This window comes from Schistocerca piceifrons, chromosome 1 (genome assembly GCF_021461385.2).
Source record: "Schistocerca piceifrons isolate TAMUIC-IGC-003096 chromosome 1, iqSchPice1.1, whole genome shotgun sequence".
NCBI lineage: Eukaryota > Metazoa > Arthropoda > Insecta > Orthoptera > Acrididae > Schistocerca > Schistocerca piceifrons.
Genome location: NC_060138.1, coordinates 627470128 through 627496711, shown reverse-complemented (window position 1 = coordinate 627496711; position 26584 = coordinate 627470128). Strand labels below are relative to the sequence as shown.

At 39.7% G+C, this 26584-nt stretch overlaps 1 protein-coding gene across 1 annotated transcript in view; it reads right to left on the bottom strand.

The window, feature by feature from the left end:
* Positions 1 to 26584, bottom strand: part of LOC124710862 (TBC1 domain family member 19) — a 173422-nt gene that overhangs the window by 112283 nt on the left and 34555 nt on the right. Inside the window, exons 4-6 of the mRNA XM_047240959.1 lie at positions 15486 to 15573; positions 15302 to 15362; positions 877 to 997 (exon numbers count right to left, since the gene is read on the bottom strand). Coding sequence (XP_047096915.1) covers positions 877 to 997; positions 15302 to 15362; positions 15486 to 15573 — 270 coding nt within the window. The remainder of the gene's footprint in view (positions 1 to 876; positions 998 to 15301; positions 15363 to 15485; positions 15574 to 26584) is intronic.

The window sequence follows — 26584 nt, the reverse complement described above, 5'->3', positions numbered from 1 at the left end:
CATGAGAGCACCTTGCATTATTCCCTTATATTTCTTCCTCTGAAGATATGTGAAAGATATTGTGTAGAAAACAGCAGTTCCTGATACTGTGACATTGCAACAATGCATCAGAGACATGTTTGGCATCACACCAGACATGTTGCAGGATATGTGGCAAGAGATTGAATACTGGCTCTCCATATTTTGTGTGTTACCAGGGGTGCATGTGTTGCAGTGATTTAAATGTTGAAGTGTATTACCTGCATTAAGCGTTTATGTGGAGGTCAAAACATAATGAGTAGAGGCACGTGTAGTATAAAAGAAGTTTCATTTACCTGTATCATGTTTTTATTTTTTAAAAAGGTATCATGAGTGGCAAGGTTCGTGCATGCTGATCTACATGTATGTTTGCTTTGCTGGTTTTAAAGATGTTCATCTGCTTCCAGCCTTTTGAAATTTCACTAGCACAGCTCTGAGAATACAAACATAACTGTTCTCTCAAACTTCAGCAGTACTGGAGTGGATATAGCAAAATGGTCTCTAAACCTTGCCACTGATGATGCCTTTCAAGAAATAAAGGTGAAACACTTATGGCATTATTATTTTTTTTAGTGGTATACAGATAGGCATAACCTCAAAATTATCTGATTAATACTACATGCAACTGAAGACAACAGGACAACAAAAATCAAGGGCATTCTAAGTCTTTATTATGTGCACACCAATAATTTAATGCCTCAAGCATATGGTGAGTTGATGCCTTAACTAAATTCCAACCTATTTATAATAACATCTCTTTCTAACAGTTATTTGTAGCATGCACCTAAATCTGATCTTGTGTTTTCCCACTTCTATGAAGAAATGAAAATAAACTCAGATGGAATCTGTTTAGTATACCTTTCTCACCAAGCACTGTACGTTCTACTTCTAATGTTGGGAAGTTGCTTGTTGTGGACCCCATGTATGGATTCACTCCCAGTAGAGGCTCACCTCTGGATATTTCTTGGTACAGCATTCTCTAGGAAAGTTCCAAAATATTTCTATGAGGAAGCATTTGGCACCATGAAGATAAATCAGAGAAAATGTTGTTAAATTGATATTATTGACAAAGAAACTGCCCTTTTCAATTTTTTGGTCAGTTTTTGAGGCATTACCACTAGAGAGGAAACAAGTGAAACTGGTGTTAGTGCATTTTAGTGGCAATTGGAAGAACTATTCAACTCTAATGAAATCAGATATTAGGCAATGTGTAAATAGACAGACAACAGTGACAGAAATGATCAGAGATGTGGAGTGGGCTCTTCTTATTTGTTGTGAGTAGTTATTTAAAAGTTTGCTCAACTTATTTTCCTTTGAAAACATATAACCAATTTCAGCTTTACACTAAACAAACAAACTTGTGGTTTCTTCATTACAAACAATATACAATAATTTATATTTTACCATTATTGCTAGATTTGCTATGAAAAGGATGAGTTATCCTGTTACCTGCACTTTTTTGTCTGTGATCCAAGAAAGTTCTTTGTAGAAATGTCGTATTCCATCCTCAAATGACAAAATATTCAGTTAGTGTGGGAACAGTTTCACATCTGATCTCAGATACCTTTACCCCAAAATTATTAGGAGAGCAGAATTTTTTTGGGGTTAGTTAGTAATTTGAAATTACTGATTTGTCCACATGAGATATGACCAAAATGAGATAAAAATTAGATAAGACCAAAATATGTCTGCTTGTGTCTGTATGTGTGGATGGATATGTGTGTGTGTGCGAGTGTATACCTGTCCTTTTTTCCCCCTAAGGTAAGTCTTTCCGCTCCCGGGATTGGAATGACTCCTTACCCTCTCCTTTAAAACCCACTTCCTTTCGTCTTCCCCTCTCCTTCCCTCTTTCCTGATGAGGCAACAGTTTGTTGCGAAAGCTTGAATTTTGTGTGTATGTTTGTGTTTGTTTGTGTGTCTATCGACCTGCCAGTGCTTTTGTTCGGTAAGTCACCTCATCTTTGTTTTTTATATATATATATAAATATATAAAAACAAAGATGATGTGACTTACCAAACGAAAGCGCTGGCAGGTCGATAGACACACAAACATACACACAAAATTCAAGCTTTCGCAACAAACTGTTACCTCATCAGGAAAGAGGGAAGGAGAGGGAAAGACGAAAGGATGTGGGTTTTAAGGGAGAGGGTAAGGAGTCATTCCAATCCCGGGAGCAGAAAGACTTACCTTAGGGGGAAAAAAGGACAGGTATACACTCGCACACACACACACACACACACACACACACACACACACACACACACACATATCCATCCGCAAATATAAGACACAAGCAGACATGTGTAAAGGCCTTTACAAATGTCTGCTTGTGTCTTATATGTGCGGATAGATATGCGTGTGTGTGCGAGTGTATACCTGCAAACTCAAGTGGCAGACTCTGCAAGAGAGGCGCTCTGCATCGTGGTGTAGCTTGCTCGCCAGGTTTCAAGAGGGTGCGTTTCTGGATGAGGTATCGAATATATTGCTTCCCCCTACTTATACCTCCCAAGGAGATCACGAATGTAAAATTAGAGAGATTCGAGCGCGCACGGATGCTTTCAGACAGTCGTTCTTCCCGCGAACCATACGCGACTGTAACAGAAAAGGGAGGTAATGACAGTGGCACGTAAAGTGCCCTCCGCCACACACCGTTGGGTGGCTTGCGGAGTATAAATGTAAATGTAGATGTAGACTGTCATATGCTGGAAAATGCACATCATGATCTGTTGAGAAAACAATGGACTACACTACCATGCAAAATTGCAACAATACCTCATTTTGTTCCAAAGCTATTAACTATCAAAGAGTGTCTACATTTTTTGGACCCCTTTGCATTTGGTATTGATATCTGGTGACCATGCAAATAGCATACTAACAGACACAATGAATCCTTCCAATGTCAGGAAGCACCCGTTCAGTTTGGTTACTGTGACTTCACTGTTTTATTTTTTCCACAGCTGCACTCAAGTCTCTGAATTTTTTCCTCTCTGCTTTTATTTACCTCTCATTTAACAACACTTCAGAAGTGTTTACTTTATTCTTTCAGAGATATATTTTTGTACACAACACATTTACTTTGCTTTTTTTATGAGAGGCAGTAGCATGTTCTACACTCTCAAAGGCAGGGCCACCTGTAAAAGCAGCCTTGTGGTTTACTAACTTACTTACAAATACTGTGCAGGACTTTATCTGAACATGACCACTAAAAACCTATCTGTCTGCGTGAATGGCCACTGCCAAATTGTGGCCAAGAGACAGCTGAATCACAGAGTTATGAGGATGAAGCCCAACAGTTACTGTGCTTACTTCCAAAAACAGTGTGCACAACTTCAACAACTATTTTACAGGCTGTGTGATCCAAATTCTTTCAATAAACATGATTATTTAATTAAGCAGGTGGAAAGTCTCTGTACAACATATTCTTCATTCTCATAACTCCTTTGTCCTCAACCTTCACTAGGCCCTGTCTACACCCATGGCATCTCCTTCCTTGCTCCCAGTCCAGTCTCACATATACCCGAGACATCCCAGTTCAGCTGCATATTCCTGTCATCTTCTCTCCCCTCCCCCCATCCCCAGGGACAGCCACCTTGTGCTACACTCAACAGCTCCCTATCTTATCCCCACCCCCAAGTCCTTGTACACTTGTACAGGTAGACTACAGCATTTTCCCCCATCTCTACACCGCTATGACTCCCCTCCCCACTCTATGTACCGCCCCATGATCCACAACACTTGGGATCGCTGTTCATCACAGTTGGGCATTGGCACCCAGAGATGACAGTGACTGTTTATGTGGGACTTGTGCTTGGATGTTTTTCTGTATCTTTAGTCTACTTTTACAAACACTTAATATGCCAGTCCACTGCTCAGTGCCACCTCTATCTGGAGTGTAGCAATTTATTTTATTTCATTGTTATTCAAGAAAGACTAAAATTGTTTATCTGCGCTGTCTGCTTGGCAAATTTCTCTCCAGACTTTTTTCTTTATAAATTCCCTCTACCATTGTGACCAAATTTTTGGTTAGGAATTTACTATGGAGTATTCTTTCATGGTCAAGACTTAATTGAACAACATGTCTCATTTTTACTGCCTTGTACTCATAATCAGCTAAACCATTTTCTACGATTTTTACATCCAAACTACAAATGGTAATGTGGCCTATAAAGAAACTGTCAGCGGCTATTGCACTATGACATTAAGTTCTTCTTATAAACTTTGTAGTGGGAAATAATCCAAAACATGATTTCAAAAATTCAGGATAACAAGATTTCAAAAACTCGGTATACACTCAAGGGAGCAGAAGTGCTTGAGTATAGTGCAGATGCCTTCATGGACACACCATGTCTCTATTCATCATGAGCTGCCAAGTCAATCTTTCCATGGTATCATATATCTAAAAACAAAGATGATGTAACATACCAAATGAAAGCGTTGGTATGTTGATAGAGGAACAAACACACACACAAAATTCAAGCGTTCGCAACCCACGGTTGCTTCATCAGGAAAGAGGGAAGGAGAGGGAAAGACGAAAGGATGCGGGTTTTAAGGGAGATGGTAAGGAGTCATTCCAATACTGGGAGCGGAAAGACTTACCTTAGGGGGAAAAAGGGACAGGTATACACTCGCACACACACACACACACACACACACACACACACACACACACACACACATATCCATCCGCACATATACAGACACAAGCGGTATCAGACACATTCAGTTCTTGTGCAGTGTAAGAGTTAATGTTGTGAGTATATTTACAAGCAATAAATAAATGTAGTCATTATTTAGCAGTTCTATATGCATGTTATTTATTGTGGCTAATGTTCTGACAAATTGGTGACCCCAATGAGGTACACTACCCACAAAAAACAACAAGCATAAAGAAATGCTGAGCCAGAACCAGATTTATTTACAGCTTGTAAACATAAACACAACATTAACTCACACACAGTACAAGAAGAGATTGTTTCTAGTACCAGAGAGAGACTGACTTAGCTGCTTGGCATGAACAGAGATACATAATGTTCACCAAGGAGTGTACACCCGTGCTACAGCGGAGCTCCGTGCAATGTAGAGGAACTCGTAGTGAGCTCAAAATCTGGGCCTTGTATGATCTGGCACTGCCTGTTGTGGAGCTCAAAATCTGTCCTGGTGAGGTGACGGTGCAATACACATTACTGTTATGTGCAGCTTGTTGACCACACTCATTGGATTTGGTGACAAAGTGCAGTAGTGCTGCATAGGTAGGTCAACGGCAGGTAACAGGAATGTGTCTTTACCCCATCAAGTGATGCTGCGGGTGGTTTCTGGGCAACAGGTGGCATAGTCTCAATGTGGTGCCATTTGTTATGCTTAGTGCTGCTATGCTGTGATAAAATCTCCAAATTGCTTGGAGATTGCACTTTGGGGCCATCAATTGCTTTATGAGGAGGAGTACTTTTCTTTTCCTGGTTTCCTTTCTCTACATTTATGGTTTTTATTTCAGATTGCAAATGGACAATTATTCTTTAACTGTGAAAAATTTGTAGAGTATATTCTGGAGGTTGAGCTATCATATTGAGTGTGTACAGCTTCTTTTGGATTGTATGTAATAGTATGAATGAGGTGACAAAATTTGTGATTTCTATGCTCATACTTGATGTCTGCTGTGGATTTACACATCTGGAAGCCCTGCCTAATTGCCAGTAATATTTCAGTCACTATCCTAAGCCGTGCTACACATAATTTGGTCTTCAGTCTGTAATGATGTAGTAAATAAGCACCCAACATAGGCTCAGATATATTGGATAACATGAAAGTCCATTATAATGGTTGACAGAAACTTAAGTCTACTGTAGCTTTACATCCATTTTGAGTAGTAGTAGGAGAAATGCTTGTGCAGTAAGCAATCTGTATGCCAGAGTCTTTATCTGTTGCTCCTGCATTGGTGGAAAGATGCTCACATCAGATCTGCAGTTCCCAGGTATGTATGAGGCAATTGTTTGTCATTTACATACAGTTGTTGGGATACTTTAGTGTAAGTAGCCTGACTGTGAATAACCACAGTGCTTATATTCCCTGTTGTTTGACAGTAGTTGCTCGTAAAGGAATCACCACTCGCCTGTTGCTTTGTTTTGACAGCTGGCAGGGTGGTGATTTTTCTGTTATCATTGATGCTGCCAGTGGTGTCATAGGCATTGACTAGTAGGAACTTGAATGTTTTCTCGTGGTCAGCTGTGCCATTTGTATATAAGTAAATGCAAGGTGTGACACACTTCATAGCCTGTGTCTGGTACCAGCAACCAGTGAGTGCTGCATTATGTATCGTTTTTCACCACTGCAGGCCCTGAGCGATGGAACTGCTGTGAAGCAGCATCTTCTTGTATGGCATGGGTTCATGACTTGTTTTCCTTTTGCATAATCTATTATTGAGTGTTGTACAGTTCAGAGTTACTCATAGGCCGTCAGTTGGTATTCTCATTTGACAGTGGAGGCTGCTGCCATTGTGATGTCATCTTGAGATTGCATCACTGTCCACACTTTTTCATGCTGAAGGAAGTGGTACACTTGTAATTTGTATCTACAATTTAACATCATTTCTGCTGCATGTCCTCACTGCTATTTTAACATACAATGACAACTGATTAAGCCAGGTAGAACATAATATTGTGTCTTATCTTCTCTGACCCTTCAAAAGTAATGCATTTGTGATGTCAATAATCAGGTGGTACACTATCATTAATATGCTCATTGTTTAACACCTGTTGAAAGCGTTGATCCTGTGATTTGTAGACTCTCTTTAATAAGGTGTTTTTGAGATTCTGGTACCTGTTTCACACTCAAGTGTTTGTGATAATGTCTTATGCTAAAACCAATGTATAAGAACCCAAGATGTTAATTGTCAATATAAACTGCATTTAAAATTACTTATGCAGCAATACTATGTTCCAACATATGAACCATAAAGCTGGTTACTGTGTTAAATATGGCAAGATTTTCACTTTACTTTGTGGTGCGGGTGACACACTGCACGCTATGGGAAAAATGCCCAAGTCCTTAATCAGATGTTTACAAGATGATCGTAGATGTGAACCATACATTACTCTTACAGCACGTTTTTGATCTATGAAGACTTACTTTATTAAAGATGAGTTACCCCAGAACATTGTTCATTACTGAAATGCAAAATATGTCAACTTATTGATTTGTCTCTCCCCAAGATTTGCAATTATTCTAAGTCCAAAATAAAAAAAAGTTCTGTTAGTAGTTCTCAAATGTGTGTGCAGTTCAAATTCTCATCAGTGGGAACACATGGGAATTTCAGAGTTTTCATCCTATTTATTATTTCCTTATCACATGTTGTATTTATCACTAGTTTGGTACTCCTAGATATGCAGAAATGAATGTGTTGTGTCTTTTTAAAGTGACGGCGAGACCATTCACAGAAAGCCTGTCAATTATACTTTTATGAACACTGTTTACTATTTCTTCTGTTTTTGTATGCACACATTGATTACAGTACTAGTTTCATCTGCAAAAAGAACTAATTCCAGTTGTATATCAGACAGAAGATCATTTACATATATGAGGAACAATAGTGGACCTAAGATTGAGCCTTGGGAAACACTGTATGAAATTTCTCCCAAGTCAGAATAATGTCCCCGGACTATACTGGCTGAATTACTAAGTACAACATTCTGCATTCTTTTGATTAGATATGACATTATTTACTGGTTGGCTATACCATCAATACCATAAAACTGCAATTTATGTAGGAGAATACTGTCATTTACAGAGTCAAATGACTTAGATATTTGCAGAAAATGACAACTGGTGCTATTTTATTATTTAATGTTACTGAAATTTTGATGATGAACATGTAAATGACATTTTCAGTAGAACAGCTCTTCTGAAATCCACACTGTGATTTGCTGTGGATATTTTATTATTTAATGATACTAAAATTTTGATAGTGAACCTGTAAATAACATGTCCAGTAGAACAACTCTTATGAAATTCACACTGTGATTTGCTGAGGATATTATTGTTACTGAGGTGAGATACTCTAGAATACACCACCTTCTTAAAAGTCCTGGAGGGGTTTGACAATGGTACACTTCAATATCTCTGGAAAAATGCCTTGTGTTAGAGATGTATTATGTTTTCAGGTAATTCAGGGATTAATACATGGGAACAAATCTTTAGAACTCTATTAAAAACACTATCAAAACCAGATGAGCTTATATTTTTGAGAGAATGTACAATTTTCTTAATTTCAGGAGAAGCTGGTTATGCATATATTTCAATGAATTTGATGAAAACTGCTTTTTCAACATATGTGATTTTTCTCTTGAATTGTTTGTCCCTATACTTTCTACCATATTTAAAAATTATTATTAAATATATTTATTAGCTTTGACTCATCATTTATAGTTCTTCCACTTAGTTCAATAGTGATATTATCCCATTCTGTGTCTGGTCGTTCTGTCTCTTGTTTCACTACATTCCACACAGCCTTAAGTCTGTTGTTAGAATTATTATTTTCTAACATAATGTGCATGTTCCTGGATTTCTAATAATTTTTCTTAGCAATTTTGAGTAATTTTTGCAGTGCGCAACTACTGCAGGATCCCTATTTCTTCTTGTCAACAGACACACTTCCCTTTTCCTCTCACAAGATACTTTAATCCCCCTAGTGATCCATGGTTTTTTACCTGGCTATTTAATGTTCTCTCTGATTAGCTTTCGTGGAAAGCTATTGTCACATAATGATATAAATTTATCAAGGAATAAATTAAATTTTATGTTAGCATTTGGCTTGTTATAAATGTCATTCCATGTCATCTCTTGTAAACTATTCTTAAAAACATTTGTTCTGGAGTCATTAATTATTCTAACTGATTTCCACTGACGAGTATGCATACTTATTACACTATATTTTTTGAGCATTTGTTACTGGGTAAACAGTTATGTTTTTGCTCTGAGTTTCACCAAATTATGTGAAGTTGCATGGGAGTTAAAGTCACTATTTGTGCTGTGTTTGGCTACATAGTGCTGTCCAAACTATTGAATAAATTTAATTGTCTGTTGCAGATATTATGGGTCACTTTGAAATATGTACATTTTAGTGTTTTTCTTCTCAGGGTAAAAATATGAAACCAACTTGGCTAACATTCCCATATACCCAGTTATCATTGAATCACCATAGGCCACATTTTAAACAAATACATTTTACTCTGATAATCAACCAAGGCCTGATGAAACTTTTAACAAAATTATGCAATGTCTGGGCATCAAATTAGTCTGTTGGACTGGAAGGTTTAGAGTCTTAAAGAGTGGATAACTAATTGTTTTTTATTCGAGTGACATGTCAGACAAATTTCTGCTACTGTCATTTACTTAATCAGTTTTAAAAAAAATCTTAGAACTGATAAATAGCTTGATTTTAGATTGCTTGTGTGTGTGTGTGTGTGTGTGTGTGTGTGTGTGTGTGTGTGAACTTTAAAGAGATGTGGAATGACTCCAGTCATTCACCAAAAGTGTTAAGCAGTTATTGTAAGTTATGATTTTATAAGAAATGAAAATGAGACAGGTGGAAAGAGGTAAGTACACAGTTTATCATTTCAAAAGTAATCATCATATGATTTCCATATTTCTGGAGCCCTGAAGAAAGATATTCTTGATTATTGATTTACTTTAGCACACCTGAGTACAATCATGGTTCCATAAGCAACCACAAACATCTTTCCATGAAGCCACTGACTGGCTTGTCTCGCAGTGGGATAAACTTATTAACAGATGTGACTACTTTTGAATTAATAAACAGTTCACTTACTTTTTATGGTTCCATACCTCAATCAATAAAAATGGAACCCTTACAGGATCACTCTGTTGTCTATCTGCCTGTCAGTGTGACCGTTAAGAGCATTTTTCTCAGGAACAGATAAATGTATTATATTGAATTTTATGTCAAATTCTAAGGCCTCTGGTTCCTTGGCAGTGTAATAAAAGCAAGCTTCTAAGCCAGTGCAATCAAAAGATGCTGTCATTTGTGTCACACTTTTTTATACTTGCAGACTCACTCATCAAAACCTACAGAGTACTTCCGGTTAAACTAGAACCATACAATTTTGCAAAAAGCAATGTTTCACAGGAAAAAAATCAGAAAATTGTAAATTTGTAATTATGTAACACAAACAAATATTTCTGTTATGCGTTTTATCTGATTTCAAACTTAAAATTAAAACATTCTCAAAATACTAGAAATTCCTGGTACCAATATGTTTCCTATACCGGTATCAGTGTTAGGCAAAAACCGTCGAGATTCTTGATTCCCAAGATGAAATATCAATATACATAATTAAGTTTATGTGGAACCCTCATTGCAAGAGTCCTACTTGAACCTGGACAGTTTTTTGCTGCCATGGGGCTCATTTTCATTTGACTGTCCCTTACAGTTTACTTATGTTAAACTGCTATAAATTATCTGAGCTTGCTCAGACCGAATTTAACAGAGTAAAATATGTCAGCACTACTACATTTCATGAGATGACCCTAAAGAAGAATTATATCAGCCTTCCTGATACATCACTTTATGAAAAAAATACATATTTGTTTTTATATGCAATGCTCTGGTGGGGCTTAGCATGAAATTTATTTTGTTTTACTTCTTTCATATTCCTGCAGTTTGCTCATTTTAATGGTTAGAAATTATGATGTATGCATCCCTAAAAGCTAAGATAATAGCAACAGCTATCTATTCTGATAATAGCCTCGTTATGATCTACGGATGTTATATAAACAGCACTGATACATAATAAACAACCGTCATATTCACATCAGTTCCAGATGCTGCATTTCCTCCATAAGTGTATGAAACAATGGTCTCTATATTCTTCTGTGAACATATTTTCAATGGAATTAGATTTACTTCTTATGAATGTTAATTGTGCATTGTCTTTATAAAGTTACATATCAAACTTTATGACTGCCGCTCACCATGAGACTGAATGACACCTGGTGATGCAGTTAGAAATGACAGAAGTGGAGCACAAATGAATGGGAAATCGTTATAATGATGATATTGGTGGCAAATGGGGCAATACACTGATATAAGTAGCTTTGACAAAGGACAGATGCTCATGATGCTTGGGAATGAGCATCTCGGAAATTGCAAAAGTGGTATGCTTTCCACATGCTACTGTTGTGAGTACCTATGAAAAGTGTTTAAAGGATGGTGAACCATGAGTAGGTGGCAAGGTGTTGGACATCCATGCCTCATCACAGAATGCAGAGATCGGAGGCTTCACTGCTCTGTGAAGCAGTATATGCAATGTTGATGACAGAGTATAATGCTGATGCAGGCACAAATGTTCCAGAGCACATCATTCTGTGGACATTGTTGAATATGGGGTCCCACACCAGAAACCTCTACATGTAACAATGTTGCCTAATCAAACACAAGCAATGATTGCAGTGGAAATGAAATCATCTAGATTGGAACATTGATCATCTGAGATGTGTTGCCTGTTTGGATGAATCACTTTTGCTGTTGCATTAGATCGATGGTTGTGTCTGGATACACTGTCATTCAGGCAAAGAACTGTTCAAAACGTGCACAGTGGCTTGGAGGCAGGGTGGTGGAAGAAGTATTATGTTATGGGGGACATTCACCTGTGTTTACGTGGGACCTACAGTAATAATCAAAGGTACCATGACAGCTGTGGACTACATGGACATTACTGTTGACCATCTGTATCCCTTCATGGTTTTTGACTTCCACAGTGTTGGTGGCATCTCCAAACAGCATAAGTGTCCATATCAAAAGGTCAGCATTATGATACAGTGGTTTGAGGGATGGGACAGTGAACTCATGTTGGTGTCTTGGCCACCAAATTTGCCTAACCTCTACGAGGTGTGGCTAGAAAAAAACCGGACTAGTACTGGTGAAACAACAAAACGAATGCAATAAGGCTGAAAGTCGCGTGGCCTGTCATGTGACTCTCGCTCCACCTACTGCTCGAGTTTCATCTGCCTCCTGCACTCAGGCTGCCCGTGGCGTCTGTTTTAAGTAGTTGACGTTTTGTCTGTGCGTCGAAAAATGTTGAGTGTACAGAAAGAACAGCGTGTTAACATCAAATTTTGTTTCAAACTAGGAAAATCTGCAAGTGAAACGTTTGTAATGTTACAACAAGTGTACGGCGATGATTGTTTATCGCGAACACAAGTGTTTGAGTGGTTTAAATGATTTAAAGATGGCCACCAAGACACCAGTGATGACACTCGCACTGGCAGACCATTGTCAGCAAAAACTGATGCAAACATTGAAAAAATCGGTAAACTTGTTTGACAAGATCGCCGTTTAACAATCAGAGCAGTGTCTGAGTTAACAGGAGTTGACAAGGAAAGTGTTAGGCAGATTCTTCATGAAAGTTTCAACATGAACAAAGTGTGTTCAAAAATGGTTCCAAAGTGTCTCACAATTGAACAGAAGGAACGCCGAAGAATGATTTGTTCTGACATCCTGGAAAACATTGAAAGTGATCCCACCTTCTTACAAAATGTTATTACTTGCGATGAATCATGGTTTTTTACTTACGATCCCGAAACTAAACGCCAATCGATGCATTGGAAAACTCCTGGTTCTCCACGACAAAAAAAAGCACGAATGTCAAAATCGAAATTCAAGGCAATGATGATTGTTTTTTTTTTTGACACCAAAGGGATTGTGCACATTGATTGGGTACCAGAGGGACAAACAATGAATCAGCATTACTACATTAGCGTCCTGGCTACCCTACGTGAGCGAGTACGGAGAAAACGGAACGATTTGTGGAGAAAAAAGTCATGGATCCTTCACCAAGACAATGCCCCAGCTCACAGTGCGTTGTCAGTGAAGACGTTTTTGGCAAAACACAACATTCCCATCTTAGATCATCCACCCTACTCACCTGATTTGGCCCCCTGTGACTTTTTTCTTTTCCCTAAAGTCAAGTCAGCTTTGAAAGGAACTAGATTTGAGGCTGTTGAAGCAGTAAAAGAAAAAGCGATGGAAGTAATGTATGGACTTACCGAAAATGATCTGCAGCATTGCTATGAACAGTGGAAAATTCGTATGGAGGGGTGTAGAGACCGAGGAGGAGAGTACATTGAAGGAGATAACATGAAATTGTAAATAATTGTAAATAAATGTTTTTTCCAGCATCAGTCCGGTTTTTTTCTAGCCGCACCTCATACACAATACAACATGGCCAGAAAGCTATTGTGCGCTAGGTTTGCACCCAAAAACAGTCTTCCTGTATTTTACAGGATCTGTGTGACATGTGCATAGACATCTGGTGCCACTTACCTCCTAAAATCTACCAAGAACTTGTGAATCCATGCCACCAGAATTGCTGCTGTATTGCATTCTGAAGGTTGGCCAACAGACTGCTGAGCAAGTGGTCATAACATTTTGGCTCATCATGTATAACATGTAGGGGGTAGAATAATTTATTCCGAGTGTTATATACAATTGTTCATCCCTGAACTCCATCTGAGGCCATACTGCTTATTCAAAAGTATTATGCACTATGTTTCTGGTAATTTGTTTGTTAATTACCGTATTTACTCGAATCTAAGCCGCACTTTTTTTCCGGTTTTTGTAATCCAAAAAACCGCCGGCGGCTTAGAATCGAGTGCAAAGCAAGCGGGAGTTCTGAAAAACGTTGGTGGGTGCGGCCACAACTAACATCTGCCGTCGAATATATGTAGCGCTACACAGGCATGCCTTGTAGGCACAAAGATAAATACTGGCACCAAAACCTCTGCGCCAGTAACTAAATTAAAACAAAAAAGGTGGAAGACGAGCCTTTTTCCTCCCCCCCGAGTTTCGACCACTGCATTTTGGTACAATATCCAACGAAATAAATACAAATTCCGTATTGTTCATCTTCGAATGTAGCAGCATTTCAATGTACTACGAAAATCCGACTGGCAAGACTGTATGGGATGTTTGTCAATATGGCCAACTCTATGTTCTGAATTTTTTCCTACCTGTGAGAAGAGATGATTGCTAATAGGAACTTTTATGAATTGTGAATCACATGCAGTATTCTCTTCACCATAAGAATAATATGAATATAAACATTTTGCCATATATTGTTTCGTGTTTGCTACTATCTCATTTAAATCCTGTCTGCCTAATAAACTACGAAACTAGAGTGAGACAACAGCAAACGCGGAAGAATATACATATCATGTCATGTTTATATTTGTATTATTCTTATGCCTAATAGTGATACAGTCAGAAATGAAGCATGGCAATTGACTATATTTTTAAATCTAAGATGACTAATTTCTGTGCAGAATGTACTGAACTAGAGGCGCCTGCAAAGATTTTCAAACGGAGAAAAATTTTCGCTAAAAGTTAGTTCAGAACATCATCTATCATACGCAGTCTATTATTTGGTTCTTGTTGATCATTATCCAAGAAAGCAGTAGTGTAAGTAACAACAAATGTTTCGCTAATGAGACGAGTCCTCTCTATTTTTTATATGTAAGCGGCGGTAGCGCGCACAAAAGCAAGCCATGCCGTAAACACGCACTATCAGAATGCGACAAACAATGGATGACACAGTACAGTAATGCATTTTCAGCTTAGAGTGACGTAAACACCTATAACAAAGAAAACGGCACTTATCAGATCAAAGAGAAATAAGCAATCAATTCAAATCAGACGAAGCACGTGAAAAAGGAAGGGTACCCGTATAAATACGGACGGAGAGCCTGACGCATAGCTATGGCTACCTGGTAAAGCTTAACTGCTAAGCTTACGACTCGAACCAAACTACTGCAGCTGTATCGTCATTCATTCGACCTAAATTGTGTCTCATATTACAATTACACGAACTTTGTTTCCATTTAGAGGTGTGACCTAAAATTTTCTCTCCCCTTGAATTTCAAGTCTCATATTTCAGGTGCGGCTTAGATTCGGGAAAATTTTTTCCCTTGATTTCGAGTCTCATTTTTCAGGTGCGGCTTAGATTTGAGTGCGGCTTGGATTCGAGTAAATACGGTAGTTAGTTTTATGTACCATGGAATATTTTGCATGATAAAGCTTAATTATGTGGAATGAATCATTTTACACTCATCAAAAATTAATTTGTACATATGGTTACATTCTGCACATTTCTAAGTAGATTTTTTCCCCCAAAAAAGAAAAGAGTATGTACAGAACTTGAAGCATATTTTCTTTACTAAGAGTGACTTTGTTCCATTAATGAAGTGCATAATTAATAAAATATGGGAACAACTTACCAATTCATTTAAAGATTTGACCTTAAGAGGAATATGTGTAAAATCCCAATTGCCACCACTGCTGTATAGGAAGATATAAAAACAATTTCAAGTGTAAGGAAATTGCAATAATGTATTTTTAATCTTGTTGATTAGTAACTAATTTGAACTTGAAATAATTTAATTTCTTTTCAGTTTTACTTACTCCATGGTATGGTAATTAGGACTACGAATCCACATCAACACTTCAAGAAAATCCTTAGGTGCATAGACTGGTCGATACTGATTCAAATCTGAAAGAATACACTATGTATAACACATGCAAAGTTGTATGTTACAAAGGTTATATTTTACAATAAAGTATTTGGTAGCTTAAAGTCATGTCAGGCTTTTGAAATCTGTAAGTCTCGAGATCAATATTTATCCTTTGATAATGTATGGATTGTTCTTACACCTTAGATCAACATTACAAACACAAAAACAGTAAATAAAGACAAATCAAAAAATCTATTAAGAAGGTTGTAACAAAAGGAAAACAGTTTTATGTCAGGTATAGATGGGTAGAGATATGTGTGGGGGTGGTGGAGGAGCAGTCCTAAGCCCTCTCTGCTCCAACAGAACATTTTACTAAAGGAATTTATATTTTTACATGTACAAATTTCCAAATTTCTCAGATAACTTTGGAGAATGAAGTAATATGAGAAACTAAAAATCTCAAAAATGGCAAAGAATTCTAGAAAATTACAAGCTGCATTTAACACACGATACTTTTCAGTTACTTGCTTGAAAGCTTGACCATGTAGATAAGTCTCGTGGTCTGATGAAATGCAGAAAACATTTCAGCAACAAAAAGGCTCAATTGCAGGTTGATCACACCTGGTAACAACAAAAAATGTGACCTGGTTTGTGTGTCAAGAAGTGGAACCAGAAAATCACAGGAAGCTGATGTAAGCAATGTAGAAAGGGTAATATCATCCACCGTCAGTAAGGTGCAGGTAGGGAGTGGGAGGGTGGTGTGCAAGAGGGCCAGTTGTCCCCTCCTGAGATCTGTGACATAACTTTTTATTTATTTCAGAATTATGATGCATTTATAGAATTATCTGTGACTCTCTTGGGACTGTTCTGTAATTGCATTATCTAGGCTAATAGGAACTATTGTTGCTTTCGAAAACACTGAGTAATTTCACTTGTTTGGTTGTCATGCTCTTCATAGGAAATTAAGCCATCTCCATTGTGTGGTGGTGGTTTGGCACTGTCCTACAGACAGCCATTACAGAAATTGCCAAAATAGCAGCCCCAAACTTCTCCTGTCATTTGGTGGAACAGCCTTATCAAGCTGCAGTAAAAGCTCAGTGTGACATCCAATGCAGAGCAAGGCAACAATTGCCAGGGCACTGCTCTCCATCCTCACCAAGACAGTGTAAATCATTAATTACCTGGCTAACATCCAGAACCAAGTCACTCAGAGACATCCCTTCCCCCTATTGCGCAACTTACAACAGTGGTTCACATTTTTTATGGGCAAATAAGACCTGTTGATGCTTCATCTGTGAGCCCCATTGCAACAGGTGGAAAGATAAAATGTTACCGTATTTACTCGAATCTAAGCCGCACTTTTTTCCCGGTTTTTGTAATCCAAAAAACCGCTTCTGGCTTAGAACCCAGTGCAAAGTAAGCGGAAGTTCTGAAAAATGTTGGCAGGTGCCGCCAAAACTAACTTCTGCCGTCGAATATATGTAGCGCTACACAGGCATGCTTTGCAGGCACAAAGATAAATACTGGCGCCAAAACCTCTGCATCAGTAAGAAACGGTAGAAGATTGAAAACATTATGCCATGTATTCTTTCGTATTTGCTGCTATCTCATTTAAATCCTGTCTGCCTAATAAACTACGAAACTAGAGTGAGACAAATGCAAATGCGGAGGAATATACATATCATATCATGTCTATATTCGTATTATTCTTATGCTGAATAGTGATACAGTCAGAAATGAAGCACGACAACTGACTAGATTTTTAAATCAAAGATGACTAATTTCTCTGCAGAATGTAATGTACTAAAGAAGCGTCTGCAAAGATTTTCAAACAGTGAAAAATTTTTGCTAAACTCTCGTTCAGAACATCTTCTATCATACGCAGTCTATTATTCGGTTCTTGTTGATCATTATCCAAGAAAGCAGCAGTGTAACAACAAATAGCAGTCTCTTGCCATTGTTTCACTTATGAAACAATTCCTCTTTTTTTTTTTATTGTAAGCCACGGTAGCGCGCACAAAAGCAAGCCATGCCGCGAGCGGCGACAGGTCGTAAACACTCATTATCAGAATGCGACAAACAATGCATGACACATTAAAATAATGCAGTTTCAGCCTAGAGTGACGTAAACACCTATAACAAAGAGAACGGCACTTATCAGATCAAAGCAAAATAAGCAAACGATTCAAACCAGATGAAGCATGTGAAAAAGGAAGGGAACTCGTGCAAATAAGGACGGAGCGCCTGACACATAGGAATGGCTACTTGGTAAAGCTTAACTGTTAAGCTTACGACTCGAACCAAACTACTGTAGCTGTATCTTCATCCATTCGACTTAAATTGTGTCTCATGTTACAATGCACCAACTTTGTTTCGATTTGGAGGTGCGGTCTAAAACTTTTCTCTCCCCTGGAATTTCGAGTCTCAAATTTCAGGTGCGGCTTAGATTTGGGAAATTTTTTTTTCTCTTGATTTCGAGTCTCACTTTTCAGGTGCGGCTTAGATTTGAGTAAATATGGTATTTTTATATCAAAACAGAGAACAAAAGTGTGACATTTGCAGTTTAAAAAGATTTTCTCTAAAGAAGCTGGCACCTTCTCAATCTTTATGAGGTTCAACACAATACAACCTGCAGTTGCAGAGTCACAAATTCTGCATCACAGTTGGCAGGTCTTCACAATAAGGGTCAAACTGGGGAGACATGGAAGTCTTGATTCAGCTTTCAAAACACATTTGGTTAAACTTTAATTCCATCAGCCAACATATAAATTTGAAGGTATGAAAATAATGCAATACCTATATTAATATGATCAGATGTTTAGCTTTGAAAACAAAAAAAATGTTATAGATGGTATCAAAGTCAAATAAAAATTTGTAATGTTTATTTCATATGCATTCACTTTGAGGGGCAGTAATTAATGTCTTGTTTTGCTGGTTATTTCTGTTGATATAAAAAAGATTTTCTGAGTCATCTGAATGTTTGTGTTATCACAGATTTTTATTTCAAGGGTCCAACTAATATCATTGGTTTTTCTGACTGTGTTCCACAGGATTGATAACTTGTAGAAATGACATATGTAATATGTGAAGCTGCTGTATAATTTATTTTTAACTGTACAATTGGTTTCCATCAGACCTGTTGATACGGATGCATACCGACAATCTTTCTTTCCATGAACAATAAGAGACTAGAATAGAAGGGAGAACCGATAGAGGTACTCAAAGTACCCTCTGCCACACACCGTCAGGTGGCTTGCGGAGTATGGATGTAGATGTAGATGTAGACCATTTTCCAGTACAAATTATAGTTAGTACACACAAACAATCATGTTTATATTCACAGGACAGGTATGTTCTGTAGAAATGATTAGTATTTCAGTCCCCTCCATTCAGCATGTGTCCTGTTGCCTAGCAGGAACAGGGTCTGTCCACCACGGGCTCTGCTTGTTTCATACAAGATGGCATCAACACATGTACAGAGCACATAACATCATGTGGTATAGCCATTCATGCTGCATCCACCTGGTTCCAAAATTCATCTGTGGTGGCAGGCATGGGGTCAAAGAGTTGCACCTGTCATTTCACCATATCCCACACTTTTTCGATTGGCTGCAAGTCTCATGATCTGGTGGGCCAAGGTAAAAAACTGACATCCTGTGACACCAAGGAAGGCAAAGGTTTGTACAGCAACATGAGGTCATGGATTGTCTTGCTGAAAAATGGCATCTGGAGTGTTGCGCAGAAAGAGTATGGCTACAGGTAGCAGAATGTTATTCATGTAGGTCACACTAGTTACAGCGCCATACACACACACCAACTGTGATTTGCGGTTGTACCCAATAGCACCCTACACCTTTAGGCCTTGTGTTCCCTCTGTACATCTTGTGTGAATGCAGTCACTGTGGCGCCACTCCCCCTGACCATGGCGAACCAAAATGTGACTATCATTTTAAACAAACTGAACCTGAATTCGTCTGGAAACACTATTTCATGCCATTCCTGTCTCCAGTGACATTGTTCCACACATCACTGCCTTCTAGCGTGTTTCTGCACATTCATCAAAGATAGGCAGAGAAGTCGATCATGCAAAAGTAACCCAAGTTGTAATAAACAGTGATGGAATGTCACTCCTGACAGTGTATGATGTGTTCAACTGTTCCATTGTTGCACCAGAACTGAAGAGGACATAGACATGTTCTGCAATGCCATTCAGATGAGGTGTTGATCTTCTTGGTGGGTTGTCTGGGTGGTGCAACCTGATCCATATTGTTGTGTTTTACGGTCTACTGTGAACTATTTGCCACACACCCACTGCACTGCGAAAACATATTGTTCCACACAAGCAGCAATTTACCGCAGTCTTTCAATGTGTTCTGTCCCCCACCCCGGAATGTGAGTGTGTGAATGTGTGTGTATGTATGTCTACATCTATCATCTATATACCTCTGTATAACAAAAAAAATCATTTCTGTCTACAAAAGGAAATGTCCAGACTGATTCATTGACTCATCATCACCCAGCCCAAACCTTGAAGGATAGAAACTTGAAATTTGGAGAGGTGTTGATCTTATACTGTAGCCATTTTATAAGAAGGGATTTTTTGAAATTCCGTCCATAAGTGGGTGAAATAGAGGTGAAAGGAATTTTGAAAATATGCCACTATTAAAGCAGTTTTGAAACTGTAACTATGAAAATTCATATTTTGTTTCCCAATCAAAGATAAAAGAATACTGGAAGGTGTTTCATCTTCATTGGAAACTCAACCCCCAAGGTGATGAAATAATGTGAAAAAGTCTTTTATTTTAAATAAATCATTATTAAAGAACTTCTAAAGGATGAAAACTGGTATTTGACTACTCAGTAAGAAAAAAATACGTGTTTCAGTCTTTTTGGAAATTCAGTCCCTAAAGGGCTGAAACAGGGGATGAAAAGTTTTATGAAAATATTTCATTGTGAAAGTAGAATCAGTTTTTGGTCAGAAGTACATTCAGAAAAGGCCATGTTTGTAAGCCGTAATTAGTGTGAAAAATTTAGGTGTTGCAATTCATGAACTAAATTAAAGAATGCTATTGAACAGTCACCATGACAAGTCAAGTTTGTCACAATTGCACAGAAAAAAATGGATCTTAAATACATTAATTTTTCAGTAGGCCTAATAAATGTTGATAAAATTATTTTTGTTATTGCTGTGCAAACTAATCATAACTGATGACAAAATAGGTACGATGTGTAAATGCAATTCATACAGGAATATCCATTCAAAGGGGGCATAAATTTTGAGACAGAAAATTCTGAAAGAGGCTCTAATTTATCACACTAAAATTTCTGCTCCCTGGATGAGGTATTTGAATGAGTAAACACCTAGAGTTATAGCACTATTTATGTTGTGGCAACCATCAACCACCTGTAACTACCACCTGCCGAGTGCAAAGTAAATTGTCCTTGAACTTGGTGTTCTTTAGACAGTGTGTGCTTTTGACTCTGGTGTAGATGTTTGAGTTGTTATTGTCTGTAATGTTTTTCCCGTGTCTTTGTAATTATACGAGCTGTAAAAAAAGTGCTTAATCGTAATCAGTTGGAGATTTATGTCCATGGTCTGCCGCTATAGCTACAAAACCCACACTGGTGACCCCAAGCTGTGAAAATATGTTGCATTCGCTCACTGTGTATCATTGGTTTTGCAACAATGGACAATGTTGCAACCTCCAGTTTTTCTGGCAGTGCAGGACGCTGTGACCACAGAATGGACCTTTGACTGTGAAGCACAATGTTTTACCCCATATGCTACCAATACGCCAGGAATTTTCATGTCTCCCATGTTTGCTTTGACATGCCAGATGACCCTAACCTCTGTTAGCACACAACACCAGGTGCTGTACACATTGGTGCGGATGCCTTCTACAGCATTCAATGCTGGACAGGATGGTTCTCCAGCATAAGATTCCAGATTCCCCTTGCCTGAGTCTTTACTGCATCCAACATGGACCACATGGCTGTCCAGTTTCGGGGTCCACATGCATGGCTACCCTCTCCTCAGAGTGGTCCATTTTTTAATGTGTCCCCCCTCTGCGCCAGTAGGAGGGACATTTGCGTCAACCACGCCGGACCATGTATATTCCTATCTGTCCTGCCACTGCACGCACACCTCAGGTGATGCTCCTGCAGGTTTCCGCCCAGTCACTCGGCACTCAATCACAATTCCATATCTCTGCTCAAGATTTCATCTGCATCGGCCATCGATCCTCCCATGCCTGCCATGCCATGCTCATTGTGTGGCCTTACAGATTTCCTTCCTATGAGGACTGGATACCCTGCCTCGCCTGCACATCTACCAGACATTCAACACACCATATCACCCGTCACCGAGGCACAGTTTGTGTCAATGAACACTGTGCAGAATCCCCGCACGATTTGTGCCTTTCTTACATCTCCACAAGTACCGGCCTCCATTCATTTATAAAGCTGCCACCATTACAACTGGACAACAAAGTGAAGTGGTTTACCTTGGTGGACAACATATTGGACAAACACGGCATTGTGGATGACGACACCCATTTTGTATGTTTAGTGAACCACCTGCATGACCACCCTGAGCTTATCACTGACTTGTTACTGAACCCACCCAAGAGCAACAAATATGTCTCCGCACATGCACTAACTCATAAAATGCCTTTCTAGTCCACCATCTGATACTATTCACAATATTATTTATGATGAGACTTTAGGTGACAGAACCTGCTCCCAGGTATGGCTATGCTTGTGTGAGCAGGTTACTACCGAGTTCTTGCTGAACTTAGAACTCTGAGCATTGTGGTTGGTGAAGTTGCCACAAGAACTACAATTACATTTGCTTCCCAATACTGCCATACCACTTGAGGATAAACTACTGTCGGCAGACCAGGCCATATGTCACAATCCGGCACTGTCACCTCCCTTCGCATGGCACAGCACCTAATACTACCAAAGTTGGAAATGCTGTGAGTGTACTTCCAGCATCAGGTGGTAGTGGCTGGGCGTGTGTGTATCGTGGACAGCATGTGGAACAGCAGCCACCTAGTGGCCAAGACTGGGAACTGCCAGTGGTTCAGTGCCAGCTTATCCCCACCACACCTGGGCTAGTGCCTGCCCTCCCCACCTTCCCCTCGCCTGGCACTTTGGCTGGAGGCAAAAAATGGCTAACTCATGCATATGCTGGTTCCACTCCACTTACAGGGATGGCACTCACTGCTGGGATGGCACTCACAACTGCCGCCCGGCCTGCGCATTCACAAATACTCACTCAGGCGGCAGTTCATGGGTATATGGAATGGCACTCACAGACGTTGCATTCTGTCAGATCCTCCACCTCATGAGGTCGTCTGTATGCCTTGGATTTAGGTTCATGCACGTATTTTCTCATTGACATCAGAGCAGACATTAGCGTCATACTTCCCCCATTTACTGTAATGGATATGACATCAGCCAACCTGTTTCTTTGAGCAGCTAATAAATTGCCACTTCGTTTCGATAGTTTTGCCGAGTTAACCATTCAGCTCATACCTGGCAAATGTGTCACTTGGTCCTTCTACATGGCTGATGTAGAAGGGCCAGTATTAGGCAATGACTTACTTTTTGACTTCGGTCTTTCTCTGCATCTCCAGTCAGCATTATCGCACCACGCCTCATCTACTCATATTGTGTGTTCAGTCACCTTCTCAGCTCCCCCTCACCCTCAGCTTCTCTATGGTTTCGACACGGCTCTCATAAAGTGCTCTTCACTGGAAGACAGCCTTGCAGCTTCCATCACCCAGCTTCAATCCAAGTGCTCTGCAGTCGATGATCTCCACGCTTGCAATGCTGAACTGAACCACGCCACATCATTGGTTATGCAAGCCCTCTCTGAGGCACAATGCCTCGTACAACACCTGTCAAAGCTGTAGCCCCCTGACACTGACACTGCACCATGTGGAACTTTGATGCCACCGCCTCCCGAGACCTGCAATGCACCTCATGGAACTTTGATGCTGCTGCCATGGACAGCTCTGCTGGCACATCAGGTTAGTGACTCTTGTGTTCTATCAGTTCCCACTTCTGACAGCCCCTAAGTGAATTCGTCAGCACAGCTGAACACTATCATGAATGGGACGACACACAAAATTGTTGCAACAGACAAGCCATCAGTGTGTCATAAAGGACGCCAGTTAGCACTACATCAAGTACTTCTTACTAAGGCTGCAGTGGAGGAACTTCTGCAAGTAGGTATTTTCCGTCTGGCAGACAGTAAGTGGTCTTTGCCCATCCATTTAGTTCCCAAAAACGACATCACAGTGAGCGGTCTGCGGTGACTATCGCCGCCTCAACATGTGGACCATATTAGACAGTTACCCTATACTTCATACACAAAACTTCGTACAAATACTTAGTGAAGCCTGCATCTTCAGTGCCTTGGACTGACACAAGGAATATTTACAGACACCCATGGAACAGAGTGATATACCAGACATTATTGGTCACACCCTTCAGCCTCTATAAATTTTGTTACATTCCTTATGATCTCAAAAACATGGCCTAAACATGGCAATGTTTTATAGACTTACTTCTGTTGAACTGCTCATATTGTTATGTATACCTTCATGATATATTTTCCTCCTCTGACAGAGAACATGATTTCCACTTGGCCATGAAACAGGACCTATTGACACACAAGGGAGCTGACATCAATAATGACAAGTCTCAACTTCAATCCACCGCTGCCACTTTCCACTCCAGCTATCAAACCATTGCTCTCATACCCCATGCAAGCAAAATTTTGCTCTACATATTGAACCAGTTTTTGAAGCCATACAGTCAGCCTGACATATCCGTAGTACAAGCAGGTTTTGTTAAAGGAAAAGGAACTTGTGAACAGATTCTCAACATATGACAAATAATCAAGAAATCATTATAGTTCTGTGTTTATGTTTTCATCTGGTCCCTTGACTGTAAGAAAGCCTCTGACTGTGTTATCTCGGAAAAGTTGTGGCAGGTTCTTGCAGAGTTCAGTGTCCTATCAAACTTGACACCACTGATCAGAAGTCTATACAATATTCATTTGCAGCTGTGAAGACCAGTGCTGGTATGCCTGAAATCTACGGTGTTTCAAAAGGTGTCAGAGCATGTTGTGTTCAACCCACACCCCCCTCTGCTGTACAATATCTATGCAGAACATGTCATAAGGAATGCTCTTGGTGGAAGGACTAAAGGCATCTCAATTGGTGGCAGAGCTATTAACCATTTGCTGATGGCACTGTGCTTTTAGCCAGCAGTGAAGATGAACTTGCTGAGCTATCAACAAAGGTAAAGGACATTAGTCCATCATATGGATTACACCTCAATCTCAGCAATTTCGGAGTCATGTTAACTGATTGAGGAGTGCAGACTCAATTCATAGATTGATTAAAATAACTGGAAGTTGCTCTCCAACACTTAAAAAAGCATTTCAGAAACCAAGTCTGTGAGTTATCCAATCTGCTGCCATCCTACTGCTGCCTTGGGGCACCACTACCCAACCACTATCCCATCCCCAGTGTTCCTTCGTATCAACCCCTCATTGCATCCAGAACCTGCCTAGCTGTCCTTTTGAATTTGCCAATTCCCCAAACCTCCCTACCAACACTCAACTAAATCCTACCTGCAGATAAAGTTTCCACTACTGTTGTTATGAATCACAGTGACTACGTGGAGGAAGGCCTCTGCCAATTGTCTGATTTCTCCACCGTAAACTCTGCCAGAGTGATCCCATCACAGAAGTCCAACATAATCTCAAATCCTGGCTTAAAGCCAAAGGTCCTCCCTGAACAACACCCCTGAATCTATTCCCCTCCTCACTCCTATGACTCTCCACACACTCACCCTCCATTTGCTCCCTAAAATCCACAAACCAAAACCAAACATTGTAGCTCATTACTGTGCTCCCACTAAAACAATTTCAGTCCTCACTGACTGCCACCTACTACCTGATGCTAAAAATCTAGCTTTTCACATCAAAGACATCAATCATTTCCCCTATTGACTCTTCACCATTCTCATCCCATCACCTTCAGGATCCCTTCTCGTCATTCCTAATATCACCTCCCTATACACCTATATCTCTCATGGCCATGGTCTTCCTGCTATTGAATTCTACCCTGCCAATGTCCATCAGACTCAAACCCCACAAAGCATCATTCCTCATAAATCTCATTAACTTTATCCTAACATACAACTACTTCTACATCTCCATGGAACAGTCAGGGGCACCCACATGGCAACCTCCAGTGCCATCCTGTTTATGGGGCATCTAGAGGAGATCCTCCTAGCTTCCTGAAACCCAAAACCCTGTACTGATTAATTTTCATTGATGAGATCTTTATGGTGTGAACTCAGGTTCAAGGCGCCCTGTCCTCATTTCGTCACAGCCTCAACAGCCTCTCTCCCATCTGCTTCACCTGGTCCTCCTCAACCCAGTCTGCCACTTTCCTGGATGCTGCTCTCCCCCTCTCTGATGGCTCCATCCACACCTCTGTCTACATTAAACCCACACATCACCAACAGTACCTGCATTTTGACAACTGCCATCCTTTCCATACCAAAAACCTTGTCACACAGCCTGGCCATCTGAGGACAACATATCTGTAGTGACAAGAGCTCCTTTGTCTGGTATGCTGAAGAAATCATGAAAGGCCTTCACCGAGAAGCACTATCACTGATTTTTAGTCTACAAACAGATTTCCCATGCCATATCCCCAAATGCCTCCAATACTTCGCCCCTCCCCCAAGAACCAGCTACAAAAGGAGCAACCTTTTTGTCACCCAGTACCAAGCCAAACTGAAACAACTGAACCACATCCTTCTTCAAGGCTTTGATTATCTATCATCATACCCTGAAACGAGGGACATCCTACCAAATACCCTTCTCACCCTTCCTAAGGTGGTTGCTGTTGGCTACCTAACCTCCACAACATCCTAGTCCATCCCTATGCCACTCCTAATCCCAGCCCCTTACCACAGGGATGTGAAAAATCATTGCACCACATTTTATATTGCTATGAC